This window comes from Sparus aurata, chromosome 12, assembly GCF_900880675.1.
Source record: "Sparus aurata chromosome 12, fSpaAur1.1, whole genome shotgun sequence".
Lineage (NCBI taxonomy): Eukaryota > Metazoa > Chordata > Actinopteri > Spariformes > Sparidae > Sparus > Sparus aurata.
This window is the reverse complement of record NC_044198.1, coordinates 315,001-342,116: the sequence shown is the minus strand read 5'-3', so window position 1 is coordinate 342,116 and position 27,116 is coordinate 315,001. Positions and strand designations below refer to the sequence as shown.

The 27,116-nt window shown below is 40.8% G+C and overlaps 1 protein-coding gene across 4 annotated transcripts in view; it reads right to left on the bottom strand.

Annotated features, from left to right (window-relative positions):
• chd1 (chromodomain helicase DNA binding protein 1) overlaps nucleotides 1-25,637 on the bottom strand; it is a 61,724-nt gene extending 36,087 nt beyond the window's left edge. The window contains exons 1-10 of one of the 4 annotated variants that reach the window (XM_030435312.1): nucleotides 25,605-25,637; nucleotides 19,137-19,240; nucleotides 8,823-9,021; nucleotides 5,649-5,771; nucleotides 5,286-5,482; nucleotides 4,855-5,129; nucleotides 3,850-4,075; nucleotides 3,056-3,156; nucleotides 2,760-2,938; nucleotides 603-727 (exon numbers count right to left, since the gene is read on the bottom strand). In XM_030435312.1, the coding sequence (XP_030291172.1) occupies nucleotides 603-727; nucleotides 2,760-2,938; nucleotides 3,056-3,156; nucleotides 3,850-4,075; nucleotides 4,855-5,129; nucleotides 5,286-5,482; nucleotides 5,649-5,771; nucleotides 8,823-9,021; nucleotides 19,137-19,240; nucleotides 25,605-25,622 (1,547 nt within the window). In that variant the 5' untranslated portion in view covers nucleotides 25,623-25,637. Of the gene's footprint in view, nucleotides 1-602; nucleotides 728-2,759; nucleotides 2,939-3,055; nucleotides 3,157-3,849; nucleotides 4,076-4,854; nucleotides 5,130-5,285; nucleotides 5,483-5,648; nucleotides 5,772-8,822; nucleotides 9,022-19,136; nucleotides 19,241-20,052; nucleotides 20,072-20,741; nucleotides 21,122-25,604 lie in introns of those variants that run through there. The other 3 variants (XM_030435313.1, XM_030435314.1, XM_030435315.1) reach the window with 3 other exon arrangements.
• Between the last annotated feature and the right edge of the window lie 1,479 nt (nucleotides 25,638-27,116).

Sequence of the window (27,116 nt, the reverse complement as noted above, 5' to 3'; positions counted from 1 at the left end):
ATCCCCACCAGTTGCGGTTTGAGTCCGCTGCAGCGCAGTACGGTAGACAGCTGGCTCACGAGGCAGAGGAGTTCCCGCGATAATCACATGATCACTCACGACCGCAGTTATAGGTCTGTGTTATTAAGAACAATAACACGAAGTGTTCCCGACCGAGGGATCAGCAGAAGAGCTTGTGTTTGTCTGTTTTTTGAGATTTGTGTGCTGGTGTCAACACGGAGTGTTTTATTTTGAAAGGTAACCGGATGCTGTTTGTTATTTTAGCGCTTGACTTCCTGTCTGCTCAGTGCTAAATTCAGCTGAATTGCTGCGTCGTGCTCCGGCATCCGGCAGATATAGAAGTCCTGCGTATCTGTGCCGGAGGGCTCCGGACTGCCGGAGCTGGGACGGAGCAGATACGCAGCGCAGCGGACCTGGTGGGGACTGACACATTGACTAAAGTGAAACGTATCTGCTCCGCTGGCGTGGCGGAGACGCAACGCAGCGGAGACGTATCCAGTGGAAATTGGGGGTAAGGAACCCATGAGTCTTTTTACCCCTAAAAACAGAAAGGACGTTCAAGACAATGCAAGCTGAGAATTGTATTACTTGTATTAACATACTTGCACCAGGAGTGAGCCATCCAGTTTAAACTGTCCAACTGGTAGTCTCGGAGTTCTAGTCCATCACCTCCTATGTAAGCAGGCTGCTTTTTCATGGGCACAAACCTGGGTCTCTGTTTCAGCACCTACAAGACAGAATAGCAGCAGGGAAGGATGTTGAAAATTTGCAGAACGGAAAAAATATTGTACACCAAAATAGATCAACCTAAAGGGGGGGGAGGGGGGTTAACAATATAACCCTTTCCACCGGCTTCTGAGATCCTATAGGAAACACTGCGAACCATGCCATACAGCACCCAATGCTATTTTAGTGTTTATTGCTGCATAAAAAAGACCACATATTCTCTGTATGTGGTCTTTACATGGTTTCTGCATATGGTCAGTGTTGAGCCCTAATACAATGAGCCATCACATGTGCACTTTAGTCCGTCTGATGTGTCTGCCCTGTATAATCCTAGTGCAAACTGCAGTTGTTCAGGAATAATTAACATGTCAGTCATACAATAGAGCATTACTGACATTTATTATCTATTAGTCACAATTTAATAAATGGTGACCCTTAAGAATTATGTACATACCAAACTATTCATTTTGTGTGCTGTTGCACCCCTAGCAGCCAGTGATGTCAGTGTTTAAGACAAAAGTCACAGTTCAGTTTGCACTACTCACAATAAGTTAGGGATATTGTGAGAGACTCAGTGGATTTCATACATATGGTGTTTGTTTCACTTCAGAGAGTTTTGGGATAGGGAGGCAATTGTATTGGGGTGATAGACACACCTCATTTTGTGTTTTCCACGCAATGGTCTCACTGTGTACAATGTGCCTTACATATTGGGGCCAATACCAAAAAACTAAAAGACAACGCTTTTCAATGTGGCATCAATTTCAACATTCTGTAAGTATAAAAAGCTGGTATTGTCAGTAAGTCATTCCAAGTTCATCATTCAAACAGCCATGAACACACAACGTCACTTAACGGACGAGCAGCGCCACCTGGCCATAGCGCGCCTTTCAGGTCGGTGGCAGGCAGTCATGCACTCAGACATCGTTATGCAACTGCCACACAGCTGCAGGCCCAGTTACGAGGTGTGAGGGGTACTAGGGTTTCCAGACAAACCATTCGAAACCGACTCCACTGCTTTGGCTTGAATGCCAGACGACCGTTGCAGGTGACACCAATGACACCAAGACACCGCCGTGAACGTTTGCAGTGGGTACAAGACCATGTGGCCTGGACAATGCAGCAGTGGTCTACCGTCCTGTTCACTGACAAGTGTCGGGTCACCTTGCACAGAAATGATGGTCGTCAGCGTTGCTGGAGAAGGCGAGGTGAGCGATACGCCGAGGTCAACATGGTCCCCAGGGTTCCCTTTGGTGGAGGAGGTGCAACAGTCTGGGCAGGCATCACCAGTCAGCGCAAAACAGATTTGGCTATTGTTGATGGCTCAGTCACTGCACGTTCTTACCTCAGAGACATCATAGAACCCATCATCATCCCCCAATTCCGCCAGCACACCCCCAACTTTCTGTTCATGGATGATAATGCTCCACCACATTGTGCCAGAATTGTCACAGCTCGACTTCAGGAAGTGGGAGTGCCTCATATGGTATGGCCAGCAATGTCCCCTGACCTGAACCCCATAGAGCACGTCTGGGACCAGCTGAAGCAGAGACTGGATGATCGTACCCCACCCCCACGTGACCTGGCAGAACTGCGTGTAGCACTTGTGGAGGACTGGAACGCATTGCCTCAGAACAACATCATGAGGCTCGTGAGGAGCATGAGACGTCGCTGTCAAGCTGTCATTGCGGCAAATGGTGGAAACACCCGCTACTGACATTGTCAATTTTTATTATTTGGGGCTATCCTTGTTATTGTCTACATTTTTGGGGTAATAAATATTAAACTAATGAAAATGGTGTTTCTTCTCATTCATTATTAGTAATATCAAAGGGAACTGTTACTTATTTCATTAAAATTCAGACCAAATAGGAAAAGCACTCATGTAAATAACAATATCCCTAACTTATTGTGAGTAGTGTATATCAGATTGGAAACCAGCACAAAAGAGCAGACTAAATTCTAAACCCTAAAAAAGTCTAACATTTTACAGAGATACCATCACTGCCAGTAGAAACTTGGCAGTGAATTACCTTGCAGTCTCTGGATGGAATGGTCTTGGACTGATTTCTGCTCATGTAGTCATCGATGCATTTCTGGAACTTTTTGGCAATCAGAGCACCATCTTCCCAGCTACACTCCGAGTACGGTAAACCCTGCCATTTGCACAGGTAGTCCGGGTAACCAGCCGCTGATTTCTGGTTTGAATGTCCTGCTCAAAAGAAATTTAGAAACCTTTTTAATAACACAAATCCAGTGATATAACATACATTCAGACAGTTGAAACATTTGTTTCAGAGAAACAAGTAACACTGCAAATAAAACACACCTATGATTCGCTCTACAAGCTGGTACTGAGAGTGCAGGTCATCCATCAATTCTTCCTGACAATTGAGATACTCTATATCCTCAGGTGAAGCCGCCTTTAACCTGGCAAGAGGAAAAGAAGCATTAAAAAGTTTGTTAAACGGGGTCCAGGAAGGACAGAGGGAATAATGCACGTCTTGGGGGAGAAAAAAAAAGAGTAAACTGCCACATTTAGGTAGCTGATATTTAGAGTGTGTACAATTTGATGCCGATGAGGGGAAAATTGAGCCTTGGTGGAGGTATGCGCTCTACTAAGTGCCATTTTTGTTCAGATTTTAATTAATGAAGGTGGCAAAAATTGTCATTAATCACATTGGCTGAAGGGTAGCTGAGGGCAATTTTAGAGTCAAGTTTTAAGTGGGGATCTTATGGGATGGCAGTTTTGTCAGTGGCTTACACTGGCTTTCATGCTGAATATACAAGTTGTACTGAATGTCATTGGTTTTCTGTACACAAAGCTATTTTGACATATTACTTTAACAATTATTTAAGTCGAAGCAGTCAAGAATGTATGTACCTGTAGTTTGGTTGATTTGTTCCAGGTCAAGGGAAAAAATTATAAACTTGATTTTTAATTCTGGTCTTTTTCATGTTCACACTGTCTTTTTAAAAAAACGAGGCTGAAAGTTAACAGTGATGGCAAATGTCTTCTTGCATCATCAGCACATCCCTCAGGACCCAGGTAGGGAAGGCAAACTAAGGTGACAGAAGTTTTCGCAGCACTTTTATGCATCAGTCTATTGTAGAAGCTCTTACCATTTTTTTCTCTCCATGTCCTTTTTCTTGAAATTGTCCAATTTCTTCATGCCCTTGACATTCTGTAACTTAAGCGTCTCCTCTGTCTCCCAAGTGTTGTGGATATGTGCCCAGTTCTTCCACTTTATCAAATACTGGATCTCTCCCGCCTCTTTATTGGAATTGAAGTTGTTATTGGGGTCCCCATCTGCTTCTACAGCATATACAGTGGTTGCACTTCCTGTTGCTGTTAGAGAAAAGAATAAAGGAATACTGTGAAACATTTATTTATTAACACTTACCAGGTGTAAACATATTTTTACTCTGAATATGAACAATTGAACAGCTGTTCAAGATGTTTTTGTCTGAAATGTTACTCCTCCAATGTACACATTAAAGTGTGTTTACAGGTCTTGTGTTGTAATACTGGATTTGGGAAAAAAGTAGTATAAATACAGCCTTTTGTGGCTCCAACGTTGCATCCGCAAGCTGAATGTAACTTGATAAATTGCTTCTACTGATGTCCCTCTGTGGCTAAGTTACGAGTAATATTGACATGTTTTTTAAAAGGAAGAAGAATGTCACAAAGGTAACCCTAACCCCCGCTTTATTAACCTATGTTTGCTGTAATTTTTTTTCCCCTCAACTATCCATAATGAGTCCTACATTAACATGTACAAGAGTACAATGCTAGACCAGTGGACTGCTTTCCTAAACCTGCCACCTGCCTTTCCCACAGTGCAATTTAGACAGAGTGACATCACTTGACGCAATTTATCAGATTACATTCAGTTTTCTCTAGAGGCACAAAAGGCTTTATACTACTTTTTTGCACATATATGCAGTAAATAAAACTTAAAATACTTTGATGTGGAAAATCGTTGGAGTTTAAGGTGTAAGCCGCCATCCCGTTATCCCTCAACTCTTAACATTTGATGATAACCCTGAAGTTCCACATCTGGCTAAATTCCTGTCTATAGTGGCAGTTACATCAGAATGGAAGACAACAATCTTAGTACTTTGTACCTCTTTTCCTTCCTATCCTGCTATCCATCACTCTCTCCAGTGTTTCAAACTCATCTTCCTCTGGCTGAGGGACATCTTCACCCAGAACTTCCACCAGGTCATCTGAATCAGTCTTCAGCTCCTCATCCTCCTTATAGCTGATGTTGACTGTGGCCTGCCGGCGTGGTCCAGCAGACGCCACCTTCTTGTAATTGTCATCCTCATCCTCAGAAGAAGAACCCTTTTGGACTTTCTTCCTCTGAGTACTGCTTTTCTTCCCATTCCGAAAATTCATCCTGAGACATGACAAGAGATGAGAAGGAAATTGATTGATGATAATGATCAATACATAAATGGCTGATTGGAGTGACCAAGTTCTACTACTAAATAGTTCGAACACTAATGTAACCCTGTGTTCCCAGGTTACCATGAGATGACAGTTGTCCACTTACTTGGTTGGGGGCTTTCTACTTTTGATTTTGTGACTGGGTTCATAGTCTGATGCCGTTTCATCACTGTTGTCTTCTGCTGATGAGTCTGATCCAGAACCACTACCAGATCCAGAACCAGATCCAGAGTCAGAGGAGCCTGAATTTCTTCTTCTTTTGGATCCACTCGATGAGTCAGATTCATCACTACTTGATGAGTCCTGGAAAAGATTATTATCAAAGAAAGAATCTTATGAATTGTCAAATAGTGCAGCTACAATCACAGATATAGCATTTAAAGACACTTTAGAAATCACCAAATGGTGTTAGTTAGTTTCTGATCAAACAACACAAAAAAAGTGTATGGGGGAACAGTTTGAAACAAACCTCATCAGATCCACTGTTTGACGAGCTTTGTCTCTGTTGCTGTTGCTGCTGTTGCTGCAGCTGTTGTTTCCTGAGCATAGCAGATCTTTGCACTGCTAGAATGCTTGGGTTAGATTTCCAGAACTGCATGGATGCAGAGCAAGGTTAGTAAAAAATATGGGAACACTATATTGAGCTATCACATGACAAGAGTTGACCACTGTATTAAAACACCCAAAAAGAACTGTGCCACCTAGAAAATAAACAAATAAACAACTTCCTGTCAAAGTAAAGTACAATCGCACAATATTTCAATTGTCAAATGCCAAAAGCATGTCATGAGTGAGATTCTAACTGTTCTGTTCCACACTCCACTCCAATCCAGTGAATGGCACTAATGGGGCTAAAACTGTTTTCCAACTGCCATTAACAAATGCAGAAGATGAGCAAAAAGACAAAAAAAAGAAGAAGACACTAGGTACAGTTACCCAGTTCCCTTAAATTGCACCCGTTTTTCCCTCACTTGCATCTTTTACTCGCATCTAAGTCTCTTCCAAGGAAGGCACAAGGAAACCATAGGAGGAGAAAGGAAACAAAGTATGTTTTAAGACAAATAAGACATCCTGACAGCTGAAGCTGTATCCGTCTGGTTTTGCAGTTTGTAAGTTTTCAGTTCCTATTACATTCTTGCAATTTTAATTGCTTTTATTGGACATGTTGGGATATGATGCACCAACTGATATCCTGAAATTCTACTTTTCAAGCAAACAAAGCTTCGGTTGATTAAACTCCTAGTTTTAGAGTTTCTAATAACTGAAGAAAGTCTTTTGTGGTTCTTTTGTTCAACAAAATTCAGGCTGTCCACAACACACACAGAATGTAAAGGAAAAAAAAACTTGTAATTTTATTTTATTTTTATGTCCCTGTCTCTGGAAATGGATCAAGGGGAAAAATCCCTCTCCAACAATTCTTAGTCTTACTTGTGTATTATGTGGTTGATTCCTATTCTATTTTTACATGTTGTTGAGCATTAAAGGACATTGAAATCTTGCAACAGTTTACATTGTATGTTCCTCATCAAAGATGAATTGTTTCTCCCAACCACACCCCATCGATTATTAATCAGAGTGATAGGTCTTATGTCTGGTCCGATCAGAGGAGTGAGATCTGTGCACCACTTAACGCACACAGAGATGCATCGCAGTGCTCCTCCTCCTCCAGTGAACTAGAGCATTTTGCTCATATACAGTCAGTCAAACAGAGTTGTCATTTATCTTTATTGTTTATTCACTATCGATATAACTGCTGCTGTGCTGATCACTTTACAAATTCGTTCACACAGATTTTCACATCCAGTTTTTTTTCTCTACCATTTGACCCTAAAGGGGCTCTGTAAATAAGGAATAATAAAACAGCATGTCTGGTTCCAGAAGGAGAAGAGAGAAACTCAGGGCCCTTATGTGTTCGCTACAGTCTGGAATGCTCACATGTGCTACCTGGTGGATGTTGGGGTGCACTGCAGCTAAGGCAGAACACAATTCCAACAACCTGACGTGAAAGCAGACAGGTCCAAAGACATTAAAGAAGTAATTAGCATTTACATCACATTTACATTTATCAGCCATGCATAAAAATATGTAAGAGTTTATGTTCACTGTTTGAAGTTCAACGCACTAGCAAGGTAAAGCAGCTTTTAGTTTCCATTCTCCCCAATTGTGTACCAAGTTTCATGAATACCGGATGTCCACTAAAATTTGAATCCATAATTATCACTTTAACCAGGGCTTGAATTATTACTGTTTAGTGTGGTTTTTTTCAATAAATTAGATACATAACCTGTTTATAATTTGGAATAATTTCTTGCTTGCTTTTCTCATTGTCTTTGAAAAGCAACTTCTTCATTTTAAACAATTTCTTTGCTAACTTTTCCTTTGTTTTACTATCATTTTAAATCTAATTTTAAAATGTCCTTACTTGGTGGGACAAACTGTAATGCACCATGTATATCATTACTCCTGATCGCAACACATTTAAGTGAACAGCCATTTCCAAATCTCCCACTTTCTCTAGTTCAGTGAGACAAGTGAACTCTAATATTTATTTTGTGTGCCCTCAGATCAAATTCAGATTTGAGCAGTTATGTCTGCTCAGAGGACATTTGCTTTGTCTCAGTGGTACTTCACATAGCCACTTTTAATAACCACCTTCAAAAACCACCATGGTCTCAGAACATATGAGACATACTGGGATTGAACTGCCTGGGGAAAGAATAAACATGTAAAAGTCCATTCTTGATTAAAAGCTTAAAGATTAAAACATCTTATCTGACTACTCATTCTCAGACCGTTGTCTCTTCGTCATGTGTATCTCACTCAAACAAATCTCAGTTGCTTTGATTGCCCAAACACACTGATTTGATTGGCTGCGTGGGATCATTTGAGATGATTTACAACACATGCAATAGGTCTGTGGGCCTGCTAAACCAGTGCTGTAAATTCTGCGCCAGCTAGCATAAAAAACTGCGCATATGGGGCGTGTCTATCGGATGATCTGCACAGGTCCCTCACTCAACTTAATAAAGAGAAATGTCCCACAAAGCAACGTTACAGAACCAAACTAAGGGAACGTAGTAACCGTCTTTGGCAACGAGGAAAAAAATACTGCAGCTGTACGTGGAGAAGTATCTGTGCTCCCGACTGTCCTACTGACTCCTCGTCATCACAAACTCACCAGGCGTTTGTGATGAAAAAAAATCTCTGCGACGGTCAGCCCTCAGGTCCGTAATTTAGACCGAAGAATGTGACGAAGTTACATTTTTCGGTCTTTTTCGGTCATTTTTCGGTTTTAGGAGCCGCAACACCGGCTTTCTGTGTGAATTACACAGCGGTTCGTCTTACTCCAGCGGTGCTATGGTCTGTGTGAACGACCAACGGACGAGAATTAACGAACCACCGCTGTGGTATTAATGTGGCGTCGCTGTGAGACAGGTTTGTGGATCTGAGTGTCACGATTTCAGTTTTGATACGTGCATCGTTACAGCCCTACTGAATAATTAAAGGCAGCTTTAGCTAACATACAATGATCAAAAATGTCTGGTCAGAATTTCATATTCGCCACATATCCAGTTCAAGTGATAAATACCAGACAATTTCCTGTAATTACTGAAAACGTTTTCTTTCTTTTTTTTTTTTTTACCTCAGCTCCATCGATGTTTGACTTATTTGGCTGTTCCATCTTCTCCTTGGATTCAGAATCTGACTGGCTGCCAGAGTCTGAGCCACTACCTGAGTCACTGCTCCCTGATTGGCTGCTGCTGCTGGAGGAGCTGGAACTGGAGCCTGAGCCAGACCCTGATGGTGATCCTGATCCAGAAGCCGATTCATCATCCGAATTACTGTCACATGTAAGGAAAAAAACACATCACATATTTGTACAGGAGTATTTTTAAGATTAAACATGCAGTGTGGAACTTTTTTCTACCCCTCTGGAAGTCAGAGTACTTACAAAAAAACAACACTACTAATACCAGTACTACTTGCTATAGCCACGAGTTCTTCAAGGGTTAACCCTAGGACCACAGACCCAACCCTGAACCCGTACTGTTTAGATACACATTTGATATAGACCGACAATGAGGTCTGGTCTTCTTTTAACCCAGGCCCTGGGTCAGTTTAACATTATGCGTTATACAACATTATGTGTAAGACCCGAGTAGAGCCAAGAGGACCCAACCATGATCATACAGCATTGATAATAATGAAGGTGCTGTGTGTGGTATATCTGTGGCCACAACACAACCAAACAATGTGCGCAAGCGAGTGCCTCTGCTCAGGAGGTGATGGGTCAGACAGCATAGGTCCGACTCATCTCAGAAAGCACAGATGATAATAATTAAGCAATGCTAATTATATAACAGTTGCATTTGTCATCCAGCACCACAAAATATCAGCAAATGGTGAACAGGTTTTATCAGTGTTTCCCCAAGCCTAATACGACTCCTTCAATTGTCTAGCTTATTTTCCCTTTTAAAATAAACATAATCAGATTAATTGAACAAGGTTGCACTGATACCTTTCTTTCCAACCATATTTTCATTTGTGTACTTGCAGAAACCGAGTACTGATACCGATATTTCTACCACAAAAATAACTATTAGGTTACAGATGCACTGAATTGGAAGACAGGATTTCCTGATCTGCTAAACCAGTACCATAAAGTCTGGTCCGCCTGTTAGCAGCGTTGGGCACGTTACTTTTAAAAAGTAATTAGTTATAGTTACTGGTTACTTCTCCCAAAAAGTAACTGAGTCAGTAACGGAATTACTCCACTATAAAAGTAATTAGTTACCAGGAAAAGTAACTAGTTACCAGGAAAAGTAACTATTGCGTTACTTTTATTTCTTCCCCCTTTTGAGCTCGGCAGTCATTTTTGCATACTCGGCATCTACATATGTATTTAGAAAATGTATTTCTGCATGGCGGACCAGCTCCTGCTCTCCCCGATATGCTGCCAATGGGTGCTCTGAAGGAGTCTGAGTCAACTGTTGATAACAGGAGCAAGTTCTCAACAACATACCTGTCTATCATTGCATTCATTTCAGTCTGTGTCACAAGTTTTTGTGAAGCTGTTAGCGGAGCTCACGTTAGCCACACCTGGCCTGCTATCATCATCAACAGCGTCAGCAACAGAGTTTTTGGCCAGTGTTAGTTCTGTAGAAGCATGTGCCACTGAGAGATGCTTCATTAGATCAGAGTTGCTTACAACGGACGTGGACAAAGGAGATTAAAGTAGTGTCTGTACTTCCACTTTGAAACGTTAACTTTCCCTCCAGACTCGCTGCAGCTCACCTCTGCTAGTTTGTGTGTGTGAAGCTGCTGTGTGCATGTGGCTTGTGTGTAAACCGAACATTGCTACTGATTGGCTTAAGAACTCTCACTCAACGTTAGAGAGCCAATCATCATCACTTATGCAGTTGTCTCGCCCCTCCCTCCTCCCTCATCAGAGGGAAAAAAACTGCTTTGCAGCTCCGGTGGCTGAGAGCCAGGTCGGATGACAACAGCTTCAATGATCAGCTTCAGTTTGTAACGCGCCAATAGTCGGTAACGGTAACGCCGTTGTAGCGATGGAAATGGTAATTAGTTTGATTACCCGTTACTGAAAAAAAGTAACGCCGTTTATTCTAACGCCGTTATTCCCAACACTGCCTGTTAGTGACCTATGACCTAGACCAGTGGTTCCCAACCTTTTTTCCTTGAAGCCCCCCTTGCCTGTGTCCAAGACAAGCCAGGCCACCCCAACCCCAACCCAAATACACTAAAAGAATAAAGTGATAAATTACAAACTTTATTTGCAAAAATAAACAAAAGTTGTAGGTTTTTGCTGTTATTCTCCTAGTTTTACAATGTATATAGATACATTTCCTTCCTTTTTGTGTCATCAGGTGTATCAAACACAAACACACAGTTTAATTTTGGACCAGAATAGGCCTACCTCATAGGGGTGTTGGTGATAAGTAACTTAATGAATTTAAATGTGGACCAAAAATATGTTTCAATTTGGATTATACAGAGTTTTGATTATCCAGTTGGGTGTGTTATTGGGATTTTATACATTTAATGTGCCAAATATAATTTTGGCAACCTCACAACCTCAGAGCAGACAAAGATGTGCGGGCCCCCTGCAATCTCTGTCGCGCCCCCCCCTAGGGGGGACCCGGACCCCAGGTTGGGAACCACTGACCTAGACCATAGGTCACTGAAGCAGATCAGGAAATCCACTGAACCATTTGTATTACTTATAATGCAAAAATAAATTGTTGTTTGCTAAATTGGTAGACAAGTTTTTGAAATTTACAAAATTATGTGTAACTCTTTACATTTCAATGCAGGCTGTGCCTCAGGCTCAGGGCTCCCTCAGCTCCTTCCAGCTCAACGAAGAGCTGCACTGCCCACTCCACATTCAGCAGTCTCCTCATTGTTTTAACACACAAAACAAAAAACGACTACACTACACACCACATAACACTCTAACTATACACTCCAAACACGCTAAATGTTACAAATCTCTCAACTCTCAAAACTCGCCAACACTGTCTCTATCATCGTCACTGTCGCTGTCACTCTTTTGCCGCTGTTCCAGCCCCAGTTTCCCCCTTTTCCTCAGCAACCAAATCAAGTGCTTTGCCAGATAATTCTGTGATTGGTTGATGTGGTGCCACTTTCCACCAATAGGAAAGTGCTTTCCAACACTTTCGTGAGAAAAGCCGTTTTTACCGTTTCCTCCTACACCGAACGCGACGGCAATATTCACGAAAAAAGTGTGGCGTACATTATTTATTGTAAGTCCGGTTTTACTTGGCCTTGAAGCACAATTTAAAAACTGGTATACAGTTTGAAGGCCACACCAACACATAACTCACTGAGACTGTTTTGGTGCTACATCATCTTAAATGGTCTTCCAGAACTGGATATATTACTGGAAAATTGAACTGAGACCTTAAAATCAAAAGCCAAATAGCATTATTTGGAGAAGTGTGACACCCGTACTATACAGAGCAGCAGACACATTTTTTCCACTAGTAGAACTGGTACTCAATACTTGAAATCATCTATTGAAATCACCATGCAACACAACAAATTCATTTTTTTCAATCTCAACTTTTGATAAATCTTTTTGCAATAAACAGAAAATAGAAATAATGATGGTCTGTTTAATTCTAAAAAGGGAAAAAAATGTCAATGAAGGTTTTTTTTTTAATACTTAATAATGTAAAAAAAGCTCACACGTAGGCCTGTCATGATAATCAATAAATCTATTAATCATACGATAAATAGAAATGAGCTCGATATTTTCCATTTGCATGCTTGTTTGTTTTCCTCGTGTCTCTCACGTGAACCCTCTTGTCAGTCACTCTTTGTCACTGTGTGGGGAGGTGTGGCCCTGCCCCTGACATAACACAGAGTGCAGCATGAGAGCCCTGTGAGGAGTAGCAAGCCAGATGTAGTGCTAGTTGAGATTTGATAGAATAAAAACAAAGACGGAATTGGTTTCAAAGCCCAACGCGACAGCAGCAGTGTGCGAACACTTCGGATTCAAACCCAATGACCGTGGTGAACCACTTAACCTGGACGAGCCAGTATGTCACATTAGTTGTAAAACAGTACCAACTAAAAGCGGCAATACAACAAACATGCATCTGCACCCAAAGCATAATCATCTGATGCAGTTTTCCCAGCTGGGAAAAAAACCTACAACTAAAGCTACATAGAGGCCATCTCCTTCTTCCCGTGGTCCACAATCACTGGGGCGATTAGTCGACAAACAAAATACAAACAGGACATTGCAAAATGGTGCACACTCACAGACAGTGTAGTTTGATACATTGCTAAAGAGATGCAGCCCTTTAATACCGTCGAAAAGCCAGCATTTCAACAAATGCTGCAAACATTTGACAACTAGTACAAATTGCCTGGGAGAACAATCGTGTCACAAACGGCAATTCCACAACTGTACAGTGTGAAAGCCGAAATACTTAGGGGTTAGGGCTATCGTTTTTGGTTGTGTGTAATTCAAGTGCAATTTTTGCTAACAGAGACTGAGAGTCCTTTTTATTTATTGTTTCCGGTTGTTCTGTTTATTTATTTTTAATATTTAAAATGTCTTCTTCACATTCCAATTCCAATGTTAAATATTCTTTAGAAATAAAAGTTTATTGATCTTTGAAAGGGTGTACTTGCATTATTATGACATTATCATTATATTAGTTGAAAAATGGTCTCAAAACGACAATATTATCATTTATCGCAATCATTTCTGGGACAATTTATTGTCCAGCAACATTTTTTATCGTGACAGGCCTACTCACACGTAGGGCTGCACGAAAAATCGTTTAAAAAATCGCGATCTCGATTCACACATACGCCGACCCCAGAGGCAGCTTTTGGAAAAGGAGTAATATTACGCCTCTGTTTTAGAAAGACGATCACAGCAGCTATCACATATCACCTAGCCAAGGATACGGCCCCAATACACACTGTACACCATGAGGGATTAAAGGATGCCCTCTCATCTTGGAGACTATTTTTTTTTTTTTTTACTTTTGTAAAAATAATTTCTCATCCAATGATAGAACTTCAACAAAACAAAAAACCATTGCTTTGGCAGAGGCATAGTAGTATGCCTCTGCCATACTACAATGTTTTTTTTTTGTTTTGTTCAAGTTCATCAGTGCAATAAACATTTTGTGAAAAAAATCGTGCCAGAGAATTGTGATCTCAATTCTAAGCAAAAAAAATTGTGATTCACATTTTTTCCAGAATCGTGCAGCCCTACTCACACGCATGTCAATTAGTGATTCAGAGTTTTGATTTAGGGACACGCGTGGTTCTCGGCGAATGTACGCCTGAAAACAACCTGTGGACAGTCATATTGACATCATACCAGCATTTCACTACAGTTTCAAGGTCTATCTGTAGAAAATGTCAGACATGAAAATATTACAGTTTACAGGGCAGTTTTTTCCTGTGCATCTCTCTCCATGCCCCCCTTTGTCCTTCCTGCTTTCTCTCTCCTAACCCAAGGCTATAGGGACATCTCGTCATCATTTTTACTGATAATTATCAAAGGCAAACACCATCATTGCAAACCCAGGATGTGTTCCACTCATCCAGTTTGTAGTCCTGAATTAATGTTACGTGCCATCATTCTCATGTGATTAGATATGGCTCGTAGAATCAGCAATTAATTTGCAAAGCGACTTTACATGGAGGGGACACATGAGGGCAGGTGAAAGCTGGCAAACATCTAAAATTCAAAAGGAAGTTATAAGTCATGTTTGAAAGGTGGTAAAAATTGTCTGGTCTGACAGTAGCACACAACTGTAGGAAGTGGAGGGACAGGTGATGGACAGGATCAGAGTTAGTGAACAGGACAGGATGAGGAGTCACAGCAGAAGTATGCAGTTAAAAAGTAAAAAGGATGCATTGTTGCCAGCACATTCATTTATTTGTGACAGTCGGCCACAATATTAACATTGGCTACCACATATAGATTCTTTTATTTTTGGAGCTGCGCGTCCCATTATCTTTCACTCACTCTCTCAAGACAGCACACCTGTCAGTGATTACCATGATGTTATATACTCTGATACAGTGGATGGCGGTGTGGTTATTAGGTATAACCAACGAAGAGGAGGAGCAGGACTATCTAATGCAGTCGGCTAGACCGCAACTTCCTCTGCAAAGAAGACGGCTGGCCTCATCGTCAAGATCAAGCCCCCACAAAGAGCGCCAGGCCTCAAAGACAGTTTTTGTCGTGCCCAAGCCTTGTAATTACATCATGTGATACAATGGGGACTTTTCCCTCAAAAGCTAACATTGTGAAAGACGCGTCTGTAAAACAGTAATAAAAGCCACAAAACCCCTGCGAAATGACTTGTTTTACTGTTAGAATTTGGGCAACTTGTTCCAATAACATTTGCAGAGTCTAGAAGAGCCACCTGATTACATTCTATCCCGATCCAAGTTAGCTCGACACTAAACCTGAACTTAGCCAATTTGGTCGGCAGAAGTCTCGAGTGCACATGCTCTGTGTCACCCAGCTGGAGAGCCACCACCACAATTAAAGTCTGATTGTGTGGGAAACACTGGAATGTATTAATGCAAAGCCAATGTTTGACATTTAACATCACTTTTAATTCATGCAGATGAGGTTTATGAATTGTGCCTGTACTTTGATACTTATATAAAACAACACAGAGGCTCCATTGTCTTAACCTTTGCTGTCAACCTTTTGGCTTGACTGCAACAATGGGGCCAGGCCTACAAATGAATTAATATCTGTATGTGTGTATATATGTCTGTGGGCTACAGTGGGCATGTCCTCCCCTCCCCACACACAGTACTTTGCTGATAGTGAAATAATTTAAATAGACTAAACTGTTGCTTGGAAGAAATGTGAATGAGGATAATAATTTTTAAGACCATTAAACCTTAATGTAGAGGCATACTAAGCAGGAATCGCTGGTATGTATTGTTTCCTCATCCACCTGGTGGAAGGAGAGGAGAGTGCTTTTTTTTTTTTTTTCTATCTACAGACTATCTTATAAGCTTAGAAATTTAAAGGAGAACTTCGGTCGATTTAAACATGCAGCTTCATTGCTCAAGCTACCCTTGAATTGCTAGTACCAAAGACGCGAACACATTCGGTCAAACCATTACAGGGCTCCGTGAACGGAGATTTAGCATTGACAGCTAACAGCATCGGGTCAGAACTTTACACTGTGTTTTAAGCGTCTTAACATGCTCCACATCTCAAACCAAAAGTTATGCAACATCAGCAGACACCTTACAACACAGCACTGTAGCATGTATGACTCAAAATGAATAAAAAAGTAGTTAAAACAGTGTGTTTGTGCAAGCAGCTACATATCGGTTTGTTGACATCCGTGCCTTCCGGTAGCTAGACCAAACTAGTCAATCCGTCGAGCGTGCGCTTACTCCCTCACTGGCGGAGATGGAAACGTATTCCAGCATTTTCGTTTTTCTGTTCATAACGTACATGTCCATGTTACAGCCTGTCATGAGCCATGAGCCTTACAATAGCCTGTTAAGTGCACACTCGATGGATACACTAGTTTGGTCTAGCTACCGGAAGACACGGATGTCAACAAACCGTTGGACCAAATGTGTTCGCGTCTTCGGTACTGGCAATTCAAGGGTAGCTTGAGCAATGAAGCTGCATGTTTAAATCGACCGAAGTTCTCCTTTAAGTTGTATATTTTCTCGCAATTGACATTTCGTATCCAGACCAATGCGCGCGCGCGCCCCGCCCGCCCACCCACACACACACCCACACACGATTAAAGTATTAAGCATTAAAATTAGGAACTTTGTGCTTCAATATGACAGCTCAAAGACTACAACAACAGACACTGGGTAGATGTCAACACTGAAATGAGCAACATCGAACATGGATTCATGTTCATCATTCACGCAGAAGGGGGAAAAAAACTGCCAATCAACTTCACTTGAGTCTCACACTGAAACATTACAGCAAACACAGTCATTTGATAGTTATACGAAGGGAAACACAGATGTGTTAAATAACCATTTGGAATATCCCTGTTGATATAAAGACTGCAAGTGTTCCACATGAACTGACTGTTTACCTCATCCTGGAGGCTGGCCCACTATGCTCACTGGGCACTATCACGTGCAACAGCTGTCAATAAAAGAGAATGGTAAGATTCCTTCACAGATATTGACAAATATTTTGGATAATTACTAATTATAACTATAGTCATATATGCACATTTTAATCATTGAAAATGTAGTTTAATTCAGGTAAATTAACTTTGTTTGATAATCCATTCTGTGGTAATGCAAGTTAATTCTAGAAAAAAGGACAGTTAATGAATACTTCAAGAATAATTGACTTCTTGCTAGTCACAAATAGATGAGGAGTCACCCTGCAGAAACCCTGCTCCAAGAGGCAATGACGGGAAGAGCCAAAGTGCAACAAGTCTTTTGCATGTAAGGGGGCAAGCCAGCAAAACATCTAGCAAAAGTAAATCACATACAGATGGAGAATATACACAGTTTGACCACCTAGCTCGTAGTTTCTCTCCAGTTTCCCCGTCAACATCAGGTATGTGATGCTAGCAGGAGCCTACACAGAGTTAATTCAATTATACAGATCAGTCGGTCAGCTGAATGTCCCGTTATGCAGTCATGAATTCTCTCCGACATGGTGAAGGCATCATTCAAACCAGGGTTTAGGTCATGATATGCGCTTTGAAGGGGTCTCTATGATAAGTAACCCTAACCAACATTAGGACAGAATTAGATAAATAATATCATAGCGCATGCAACAGCTGATATTAAAGCTTCGTGCCCCACCGACATAGTTAGAACAAACAGATACGCTTTTTACACAAAAAATCTTTTTGATTCATTAAGACATTATTTCTTTAAGTTATGTAATGCTATGGTGTGTTGGTCAGCTGGACTTGTTTGTTACTGCTGATGGATGCTCTGCTCTGTTAGCATCAGTCCAGGTGTGAAAAGTATCCACAAACATGTGGCCAACTTCACATTTGTCTCAGAAAGGTAATTATTTACAAAAATCAATTTCTGACATTGTTGAATTGATTCTAAGGAGCAGCCTTCAGTAGTAACAGACGAAACCTAATGGCCAACACACACACCACAGCATTACATAACTTAAATCTGTGGTCAAGAAAATAACCTTGCTTAGCCAGTTCTATATTCTAAAACCCTTGCACCTGCTCAGCATCTTGTACAACGCTGGCCCTCCCCAGAGCCAACAGTGCAGCACACAGGCTGCTCTCCACTGGTGGACTTATGAAGACACAACACAGGACAGGAACTCATCACCGGATCAATTTCACTTATACTTATTCCTGTATTGCCTTACAAAATAACTGAGGTCATTTTTTCATACAAACTAAAATCTGGAATGAGATCTAATATTATGTCAGATAAGTAACTTTTTTCATCGGTACAAACAAGCACGTCAACTAAATACGTCATTTAATGAAAGGACAAACCTGCAACTATTGATTAAAAACTCATATAACATCTTGCTAATTCTATTCAGGTAGTCTACCCTGTAGTGTATATGCAGATGATATTTTGTTGTCTTGTTTCTGTGGACTGTTTTAAATGTTCCATTGTAATGTAAATCTGCTTGTATGTGCAACAGAACAGGAATCTGTAATCTGAGTAGTCTGAACTTGAACAGGTCATTTTGAGTGTAACATATATTTGATGTTACCAAGTGCTGTATCGTAGGCAGCTGGACTTGTGACGACTGAGAACCTTCATCAGCATTTGATATTAGTTTTATTCTATAATAATAAAAAAACAGAATTAAATAAAATCAATTATTAAACTTTGGCATGCTTATAGATTATTTCGACAATGGCAACACTGAATCAAAAAACACAGCCCCCCATCATTAAATCAAAAATTCAACCGATTGAGATAGCTGGAGTGTCCACTACACAATTTCTACCACAACACAATCTTGCATCATCTGGCAGTTTCCATGTGTTATCAAATTACATACATTCATGTGCATATTTGAGTTGGATTAGCTCGCATTCCACAGTTTAACCTGCAACCAGGAGCCATTTATTACAGCCCACCAATTCTAGAATTGTATAATCCAGCCTATATGCAGAATATACTGCTGCTTTATAGTATAAACAACAAGTGAGTAAAAAAGCACAACCATACAATTAAATATCAGTAAAACTTAATAAAAGATCAATGTATTCAATATAAACAAACTAAAGTCCTGGATTTAGAAATGAGAGACAAGAGGTACAAAGTAGTAAGCTGCAGTCTATTGTGTAAAAATGAAGGGTATCATCAATATATTACCACTGGCATTATTCGAGAGGTGACTTTAATAAAAAACTATTTTTTTTCATGATCAACCCAACTACTTTAATGTTCTCTGGACAAAGTCGATTGGTTGATTTACCTTGATTCTCCGCTGCTGTTGCTTACACTTTCGTCTTCACCGCGTCCAGCCATGCTGAAGTCAAAAGAGATCCTTTCCTCTAACAACCTGTTCCACGTGGAAAACTGTAAGAGAAGATCATAATAACATCATTAGAGACACAGTCTGAAATATGCCAGGACTGTGCTTTCATCAAAGCTGACAAATTCCAGTAACATGATGCCTTAGCAGCAGTGAAGAGAGTGATTAGGACCTCGGGGTACAGTATTGCCCATTGAATATACTACAGTTACAAATCCTCATATTTACAAAATAAAATCTATTAGCAGCTCACTACACCACCCAGACGAACTATGCATCAAAGTTTAGCCAACGAACTGTGCCAGTGTCAACATGGTTTTCACACTTTGTCAAATGGGAAGATTCCTTTGGTCGTGTAACCTGTTTCCTTATGCTTTTTGATATTGGGTAATCGTCTCTTTCACACCAAACTCCTTATTTGTTTATGAATATCTCAAGTTAAAACCAGAGCAGACGAAGTTGTGTGGATGGCCGTAGCCAATGTTACACTAACTTGACTGTATTTGTTCTCTCTACACCGAGGCCTATCGGGCCTGTGTAGCGTGTTTCCACATGCACACAAAGCTCCATGAGCACTCTAAACACTAAATAACTGCATTTATCTTGGCAACGGCCAATAACGTATTATAGTAAACATTCTTTTGTCAACCTTCGTGCCGTCGATTCCGGGTTACACTTCTCTGAGTGTGACTGCAGTTTAGCTTGAAGCCAAATAGCTAATACCGGCTAATGACGCCAACATTCTGTATTGGCGGGGTACGTTCGCAGTAATGTATGCAGACACAGCCAACGCGCCAGGCAGTATTTTATTTCGATATTTCAACGGCGAACAATATGTCGCAACATGCGCCATTACCGTGATAAGTTAACACAGCTTGATTATTGCCAGCCACTTCATTGCTTCAGTGTAGTAGCTGTCCCATACGCCTGACTGCTTGCAAGCGCTGATATTATGCTAGTATTAAGAGGTTATGGTTTTGTTAATCATAAAACTTGCAAACCAGTAAGAGCAACAGTTATCTGTATAATTCTACAACATGTGTCGCGACTATGTGGGTCAAACGATAATTATAGTGCCGTTTTTAACGTCAACGTGGGTTCAATTAACCTGTAGTGAGAGGAGCGATCGCCAAGCGTTTACGGGGGTTGTCAAGGAAAGTAGCAATAGCTAATGATAGGAAGCACGAGGCTAGCAAAGAAGCTAACAAAATGACAAAACTTTGCGCTAGTTCAGCAGGGAACTGCTGGAATGTTCATTTTCCAATTGAAGCCGATACTCGACGTTCAACCGTCAGCAGTATTTAACCGTGCACACTCCACTGAAAGCAATGGGTCACAGAAGAGTCTCAAACTTATTTAGAACTCGTTCTTAACCCCACAAACCAGAGTTAGCTAACCTAATTTCACCCTCTTCCATCTTGTTTTCATTCGCCGCTCACTTCTCGCGGCTTTTACCACATCAACATGCAAGTTAGCTGAATTTCTCGCTGAACTAGGAGATAAGTAACTCCACGCTGTATGATACATAGTAATTTTATAGGTTACCTGGGAAAATTCCAATAAAACAGTTGTCTAAACGAGCCTTTCCACTTCAGAGGTCCTTTCTTCTTTTATTCAGCTAGTGAGCTAGCGTTAGCTGGCGCTGATAGCTAGCGCTACCTTACGCTAGCTTGCTAGCTAGCCAGCTTTCTCCCAGTTAGGGAGAGCAGCCCCGAACGACTCACTTCGGTAAATCTGGCGCAATGTTGGTTTTACTCTCCCTCCGAAAATCAAGTAAATCCCCTTTCCCGGTTTTTGATGTAAGCAAAGTCTTATGTTCGTCGGTCACTGCGATTGTAGAAAGCTGGCATCTCAATCCAGGATCTTCCGAGAACCGGCCTCCGCCATGACGCCGAAAGGTTCACTTCTCTAGGAAACCCCGGACAGTGACGTAACGACTGTGCTCATCTACACAGTGCAACAGCACCAAACATCTGGCAGCTGGGTATTTTTAGACAAGAAATAATTCTTCATAACAAATTGAATCAACATTACATCTCACCTTAAAGCCCAAAGGGTTAGCGTTAGGCTAATATTAGGAGAAGTGAAATGTGGAGGATGTAATTGGGGGTATTGCAGAGAAAGCAGGAGAAAGACTTGTTTTAGTGACGGAGTGGTGAATTTATAGATTAACGTGAATGGATTCAGGTAAGAAGAACGATAAGATTTGTATCTTATCACAGTGAGTGAGAAATGTAGAATAAATGACAAAGCAATAAAATAAATTAGAGTCAAAGGTAACTAGTGAGTTAGTGAGGGTTAGGTGAATGTAGTAAAGCCCTGTCCAACTAGATATAAAAGTACATTTTGCATGGCCATGTTAGTTCTGTCTGGTTTAATTGCGTTTTTGTTATCTGTTTGCGCTGTGTCCCCCCAAAAGCTTTTTCTTCATCCACACTCTCCCTCCATTCAAGCCCTGCATCAATGTCATTCGCTCATTGCTTCCAGTCAGCTCTTTTCCCGGTCTCTCGTTTCTTCACCCTAATAGGTGAGAGTATGCATAGAGAGCTGAAGTCATGCCCCTTATGGACCCCAGGACATTCTATCAGAAACATTTTGCATGATATTGAATGGAGAGATAAATCATTTTTTTGATCCTGTTGATTTGTGCCAAGAAACACACATACGAAGCTTGTCAACCTAAAAGATACATTTCCAAGCCCCAAAGCTGCAGTTTATCATAGATAAAATAAAATATTGTCTTGTTTTGTGTTGAATGCTCAGTGGACTACAGCATCTCGCTCAACATATCATCAAAACCAACATGGCCGCCACCTCAGCACAGAAAAGGTACCTTTCAACGAGCCAATGTCACTGTTGGCTGTGTAGTCTTTATAAATACATATTTTAACACAGTTAACAGTTATATTTCATTCATTTGTCCTATGTCACACATCATATGTGTGGTTCATGACCCAACAGGATCGAAAACGATTTGTCTTTTTCCAATCAATACCATACACATTTTTTTCGGATAATAAGAATCAAGGTCTCATGGGGCAAACTCTCTATAGGTCATTTTCATGTTGTCAGAATGACCATGCCCCCTCAAAACCTGTCAATTTTACTTCAGCCCTCTCCATTTCATAGTAGCTGAATTTTATTAAATGTTGGCAAGTTTACATGCCTCACTAACGCTGCTGTGATGTGTGCGAGAAATAAGAATTCTAACCTGCTGGTTTTTTTTTCTTTTGGCTGATCTTGTTTGTCTTGACCAGGATGACAGTGTTTTCAATGGGAGGCATGGGACTCAGCACTGCCCTAACTACATTTTGTGCGTCCTACGTGTACTACATGTATTATGCGGTTAGTCTATTTAATTAAAGTTTAAATACTTTAAATATTAAATACTGTTCACATTCCTATGAACATAATGTAATGTAGACATCAGAGACAAAATATGAAGTCAACTTTCTTTGCAAAAAATACATTCTAAAATTCAGCTCAATGAAATAGACAGAGTATATTTTATATATTACCGAGCCCTTAGTGGTCTGACTTAGTGGACTTATCATCCTGATAATTATTCTATTTTTCTAGGTCCTTGTCACTGTAACAAAGATGATGTACTTCAAATACAAGTTATGTGTTAGGTTCATGTTATGTTTATGTGTGTTCCTGACCCTATCTGACTTTATTGTTTATTGCCAACATTTTAATCTCATCTTGTCTGATTTTGTGAATGTGGATTCTGCAGGTCACAGATCATGAAGCTCTCATCCAGGGTTCTATTGAGAAGAATTTTTGTCGAGGGAACCAGGGTGATGCTTCCAGGTTAGCCTATAAAAATACATAGTCCTTACACCACTCTATTGGAAGTCTACTTCAGTACATCTCACATGGATTTGGACTGTTTCTTTGATGTTGTTTTTCATTTTAGACATGTAATGTTTCCCTTGGCTTCTACCTTTGGTTGAGGTTCACTTTACACTCCTCATATTGTCCTGCTGGCCTTTGATAAAACTGCAGTGTTTTTAATGAAGGCTCTTCCTCCGTCAGTGTCCAGTGTTGGGCAAGTTACTGAAAATGAGTAATTAGTTACAGTTACCAGTTACTTCTTTTAAAAGTAATTGAATAACTTTACAAATTACTGTATATCAAAGGTAATTATTTACTAGTAACTTTTAAGTTACTTTTATGTCTGCTTTTTAAATGCAAATGCAAATAGGAACAGCACTGAACAGTCAAAAACAGAAAACATGATGTTTAGACCTATTTAGACTATTGGACTATAGGGCTGATTTCCCACATAGCATGTTTTTCGGATTAATCCAATGCGCAGTTACACCAAGCTTTTGTTGTAAACAGTCCAGATGTCTGCTGTGGTAGAGACATGTTGGAAACCCTCAAATGTTTTTATCTCGACCTGCATTTTAGCATATTCTCTGTTTAAATAGCAGGAAAATGTCCTCCTGCACATTTGCCCCGAGCCTCCATTTGTCACTGGTATTTTGCTTATTAGTTGCCTGAAGGCAACTGACTGGACAGTTGACAGAGGATGCATGTCATCGACAACATACCTAGCAATCAATTTATTCAGCGCTGCCTGGCTTATCGGCTGCACTGCAGTCCGTGTAAAATGTAGCTTTGGTTGTTTGCACGGAGTGGCGCGTTCAGCATCCGTAGGGCTGGGGTCTTTTGCTACTGGCTTTGTCGAAGCGTGTTGCTTCAACAGATGCTTCATATGATTTTAAAGCTCCTGTTTGTAAGATGGTAAAACTGACACTTTGGGTTTCCCAACTCGTCAGATACTGGCGCTTTCAGATGGTGGCCGACCCGACCTACAATCCTAAAGCGTCAGTATCTGACGAGTTGGGAAACCCAAAGCGTCAGTTTTACCATCTTACAAACAGGAGCTTTAACTGCTACTCTTTGCTTTGAATAGGTTTTTTTACACCTGCACATAACTGACAATTCACCTCTACATTTTTGTATTAAATTTCGACGAGTGAAAAGTAATGTCCATACTTCCAGGAGAGAAAGCTAATTCTATCCGCACTGTCGGCCATGCTGTGGTTTAATGCTGATTGATTGATTCGATTGGTGTATTATTGCGCCACCATAAAATCCTGCGACGTTAGATCAGAAGCAGCTAAAGTAGTCTTCAGTTTTCTTTCAATTTTCTCCGGTTTGTGAGCCAGGAAACTGATCAGCATGCAGCACCTCTTTTTACAAGTAAACTTGAATCTATCCGCGGTGCTGTGAGACTTAGTGATAATTGCACTGCCACCACAACTGGGCTACCTGCTAAGCAGGCCCTGCTTGAAGGTTTAAACCAATGACGCTCCTTACCCAATCCCCACGGTTGTATCAAAGAATCGCCGCCAACAAAGTTGCTCTGCTAAGTCAGTTACCAACAAGTTTTATTTCCTATAACTCCTTTTTATGCTTTAGCTTTTATTATGAAGCAGCATTACAAACATTGTCTTTTCACCAGCAGTAACTAAACAAGACTCCAGAAACAGCTGATAACACGATGAAATAATAAAACACAGCAGATGTCTGTAAGTACAAACAGAAGGAGAGAAGCTACAGAGATTCAGTTAGAAGCTACAAAAGTACTGAGAGCTAAACACACTTTTAAAAACCTCTTTCTCTCAGGTTTTCTGCACAGACGTGAGTTGAGTCTCGGCTTCAGTAGGAGACAGTGCTTATTACCAGTTGGCTGCACTATCCTGACCAAACTACCTGAAAGCTGGAAAGCAGTAGGGGGTAGATGCGTATATATATGCACTAAAGGCAAATGTTGATTGATCTGACAAATACAAAGCATGATATGTGGCTAAAGGATACAGTCAAAAGATGGGTATAGATTATTAGGAGACTTTTTCTCCTACTGCTAACCTGACTAGTGTCAGAGTTTAGATGCAAAAAACAGCAAAGAAAACCTGATTCTACATCAGATGGATGTTAAAACTGCCTACTTACATGCACTCATAGATTGGGAGATTTAGCTGGAAAAACCAGGTGTATAAACTTGAAAAATCACTATATAAAGAACCTGAGAAACCAGGGCTACAAGTGTACAGTGATGCAGATTGGGACTGATGTTATGACAGATGTAGTACAACTGGTTATTTTGTAAGTCTAAATGAAAATGGATCTGTCGTTTCATGAAAATCTATTAACTAAGAAATAAAGAATCAACGATTTAAACATTAGCCAAATTGTTTTAATGCCAGTGGTTCTACCATGGTTACTCTCTCAAGCGATGATAGACTTTTTCATGCTGGATCAAGTGCATTCAAGAAGAAATACATTTTCCCATGCGCTCTCCCTGTCTCCCTCATGTCTCCTTCTCCCCTGTCTGTCTTACTGTCTGTCTGTATGTCTGACTGTCTCTGTGTCTTTGTGTGTGTCTGTGGGCACCTGGCTAATTCTCCACATGCCTTCAGTGAGCTCTGCAGTTGTCCTTCCACTCTTCACCAAATCCTTCTGCCTTCTCAGTAGAAGTCCCTCTCTTGTCTGCTTAGTACTGTGCACACTTGAGTTTATTTCTTCATGTAATTTCTTGTGCCTGTTTGCACAGAAGCTTTTTTTAATACAGTTTTACTCTGAATTCTCAATATGCAGTATGTACATTGACATCAACATAACAAAGACCCACAATCTTAATGACAATAAAAAGACGAAGAAAACAAAAATCATACAACAACAAATTACATTTATACCACACATCAAACAAACAAGCGCAACTCAACCTCAGTATGTCACATCTGGTCCACCTGAATGAAATATGTTAAATGTAAATTAACATACACATACTTCATATATAACTTAAATGTCATTGCCCTTTTTTAGTCACTTACCAACTGAAACTTCAGTGAGGTACAATATCCTTTAGATTAATAAAACAGATCTAAACCCAAATTCTTGAACCAAGTTTAAGTATAAAGGCCTATTTTGATGTACACAGTCCCTGTTATACCCCTGGTATGATTTCAAAATGACTTTATTTGTTCTTTTCAATAGCTTGTTGTCACAGTGCTGGCCGTGGTGGTGGGGGTTTCCCCCCTTTTCTCCCTCACCCACTCCATCCAGTGCGCGTGTGTCTGTTGCTGTGTCTCAATTTAGGGTCTGCATCCATAGAAGGACCCGGCCTTTGCAGTCTTCTAAGGCATGTCCTTCGGAGAGACCTTGTAAACCACGTCAGCCGTTGTTAAATGGGATGGTCTAGCCTTTGGAGCATTTCCTTGTTGTGTCACCAGATGTTTTACCCTTATTTCACGATTTCTGCTGCCCAGGCCCGTGAAAATAACAATCTAGACCCCGTGATGTCGCCATTTTCCCAATCCGAAGACTCTTCCAAATGCAGCCCACAAATTTGTCCTTCTTTTCCCTGTTTTTGGAGGATGCACCGCTACTATCCTTTGTGGCCTCACATATCCCAAGATTCTTTGAGTGCCCGAAAAAGAAGAAAGAAAGAAAGAAAGAAAGAGAGGAAATGGCGACATCGAATGGCGTAGATCGTCACTTTTGTGGGCCTGGGCGGCAGACGAGGTTAAAAAGGTCTCTCTGAAGGACTCGCCTTTGAAGACCTCAAAGGCCAGGTCCTTCGAAGGATACAGACCCTGAATTGAAACACAGCACGTGTTCATAGGTCTGGCTACTGCTTCCTGCTGCAGCAGAGAGACACACCTGACGTTCATCAGCTCATCACCTCCGGGCCAGAGGCTCCGGCTAGAATACCGTGGTCTCTTCTTCACTCCTGTGCCAAATTGTTCTGTCACGTTTGGTGATTTTACCTGTGTTCTTGCTAAACCTCAGTTTATTATCTCAGTGTCACCTTGTGGCCGTATTGGCAGTAAAATGCTTACAAGCCAGCCCCAGCCTACATTAAAATATAAACAAGAAAACATGTAAATCTAAAGGGGATGCCGG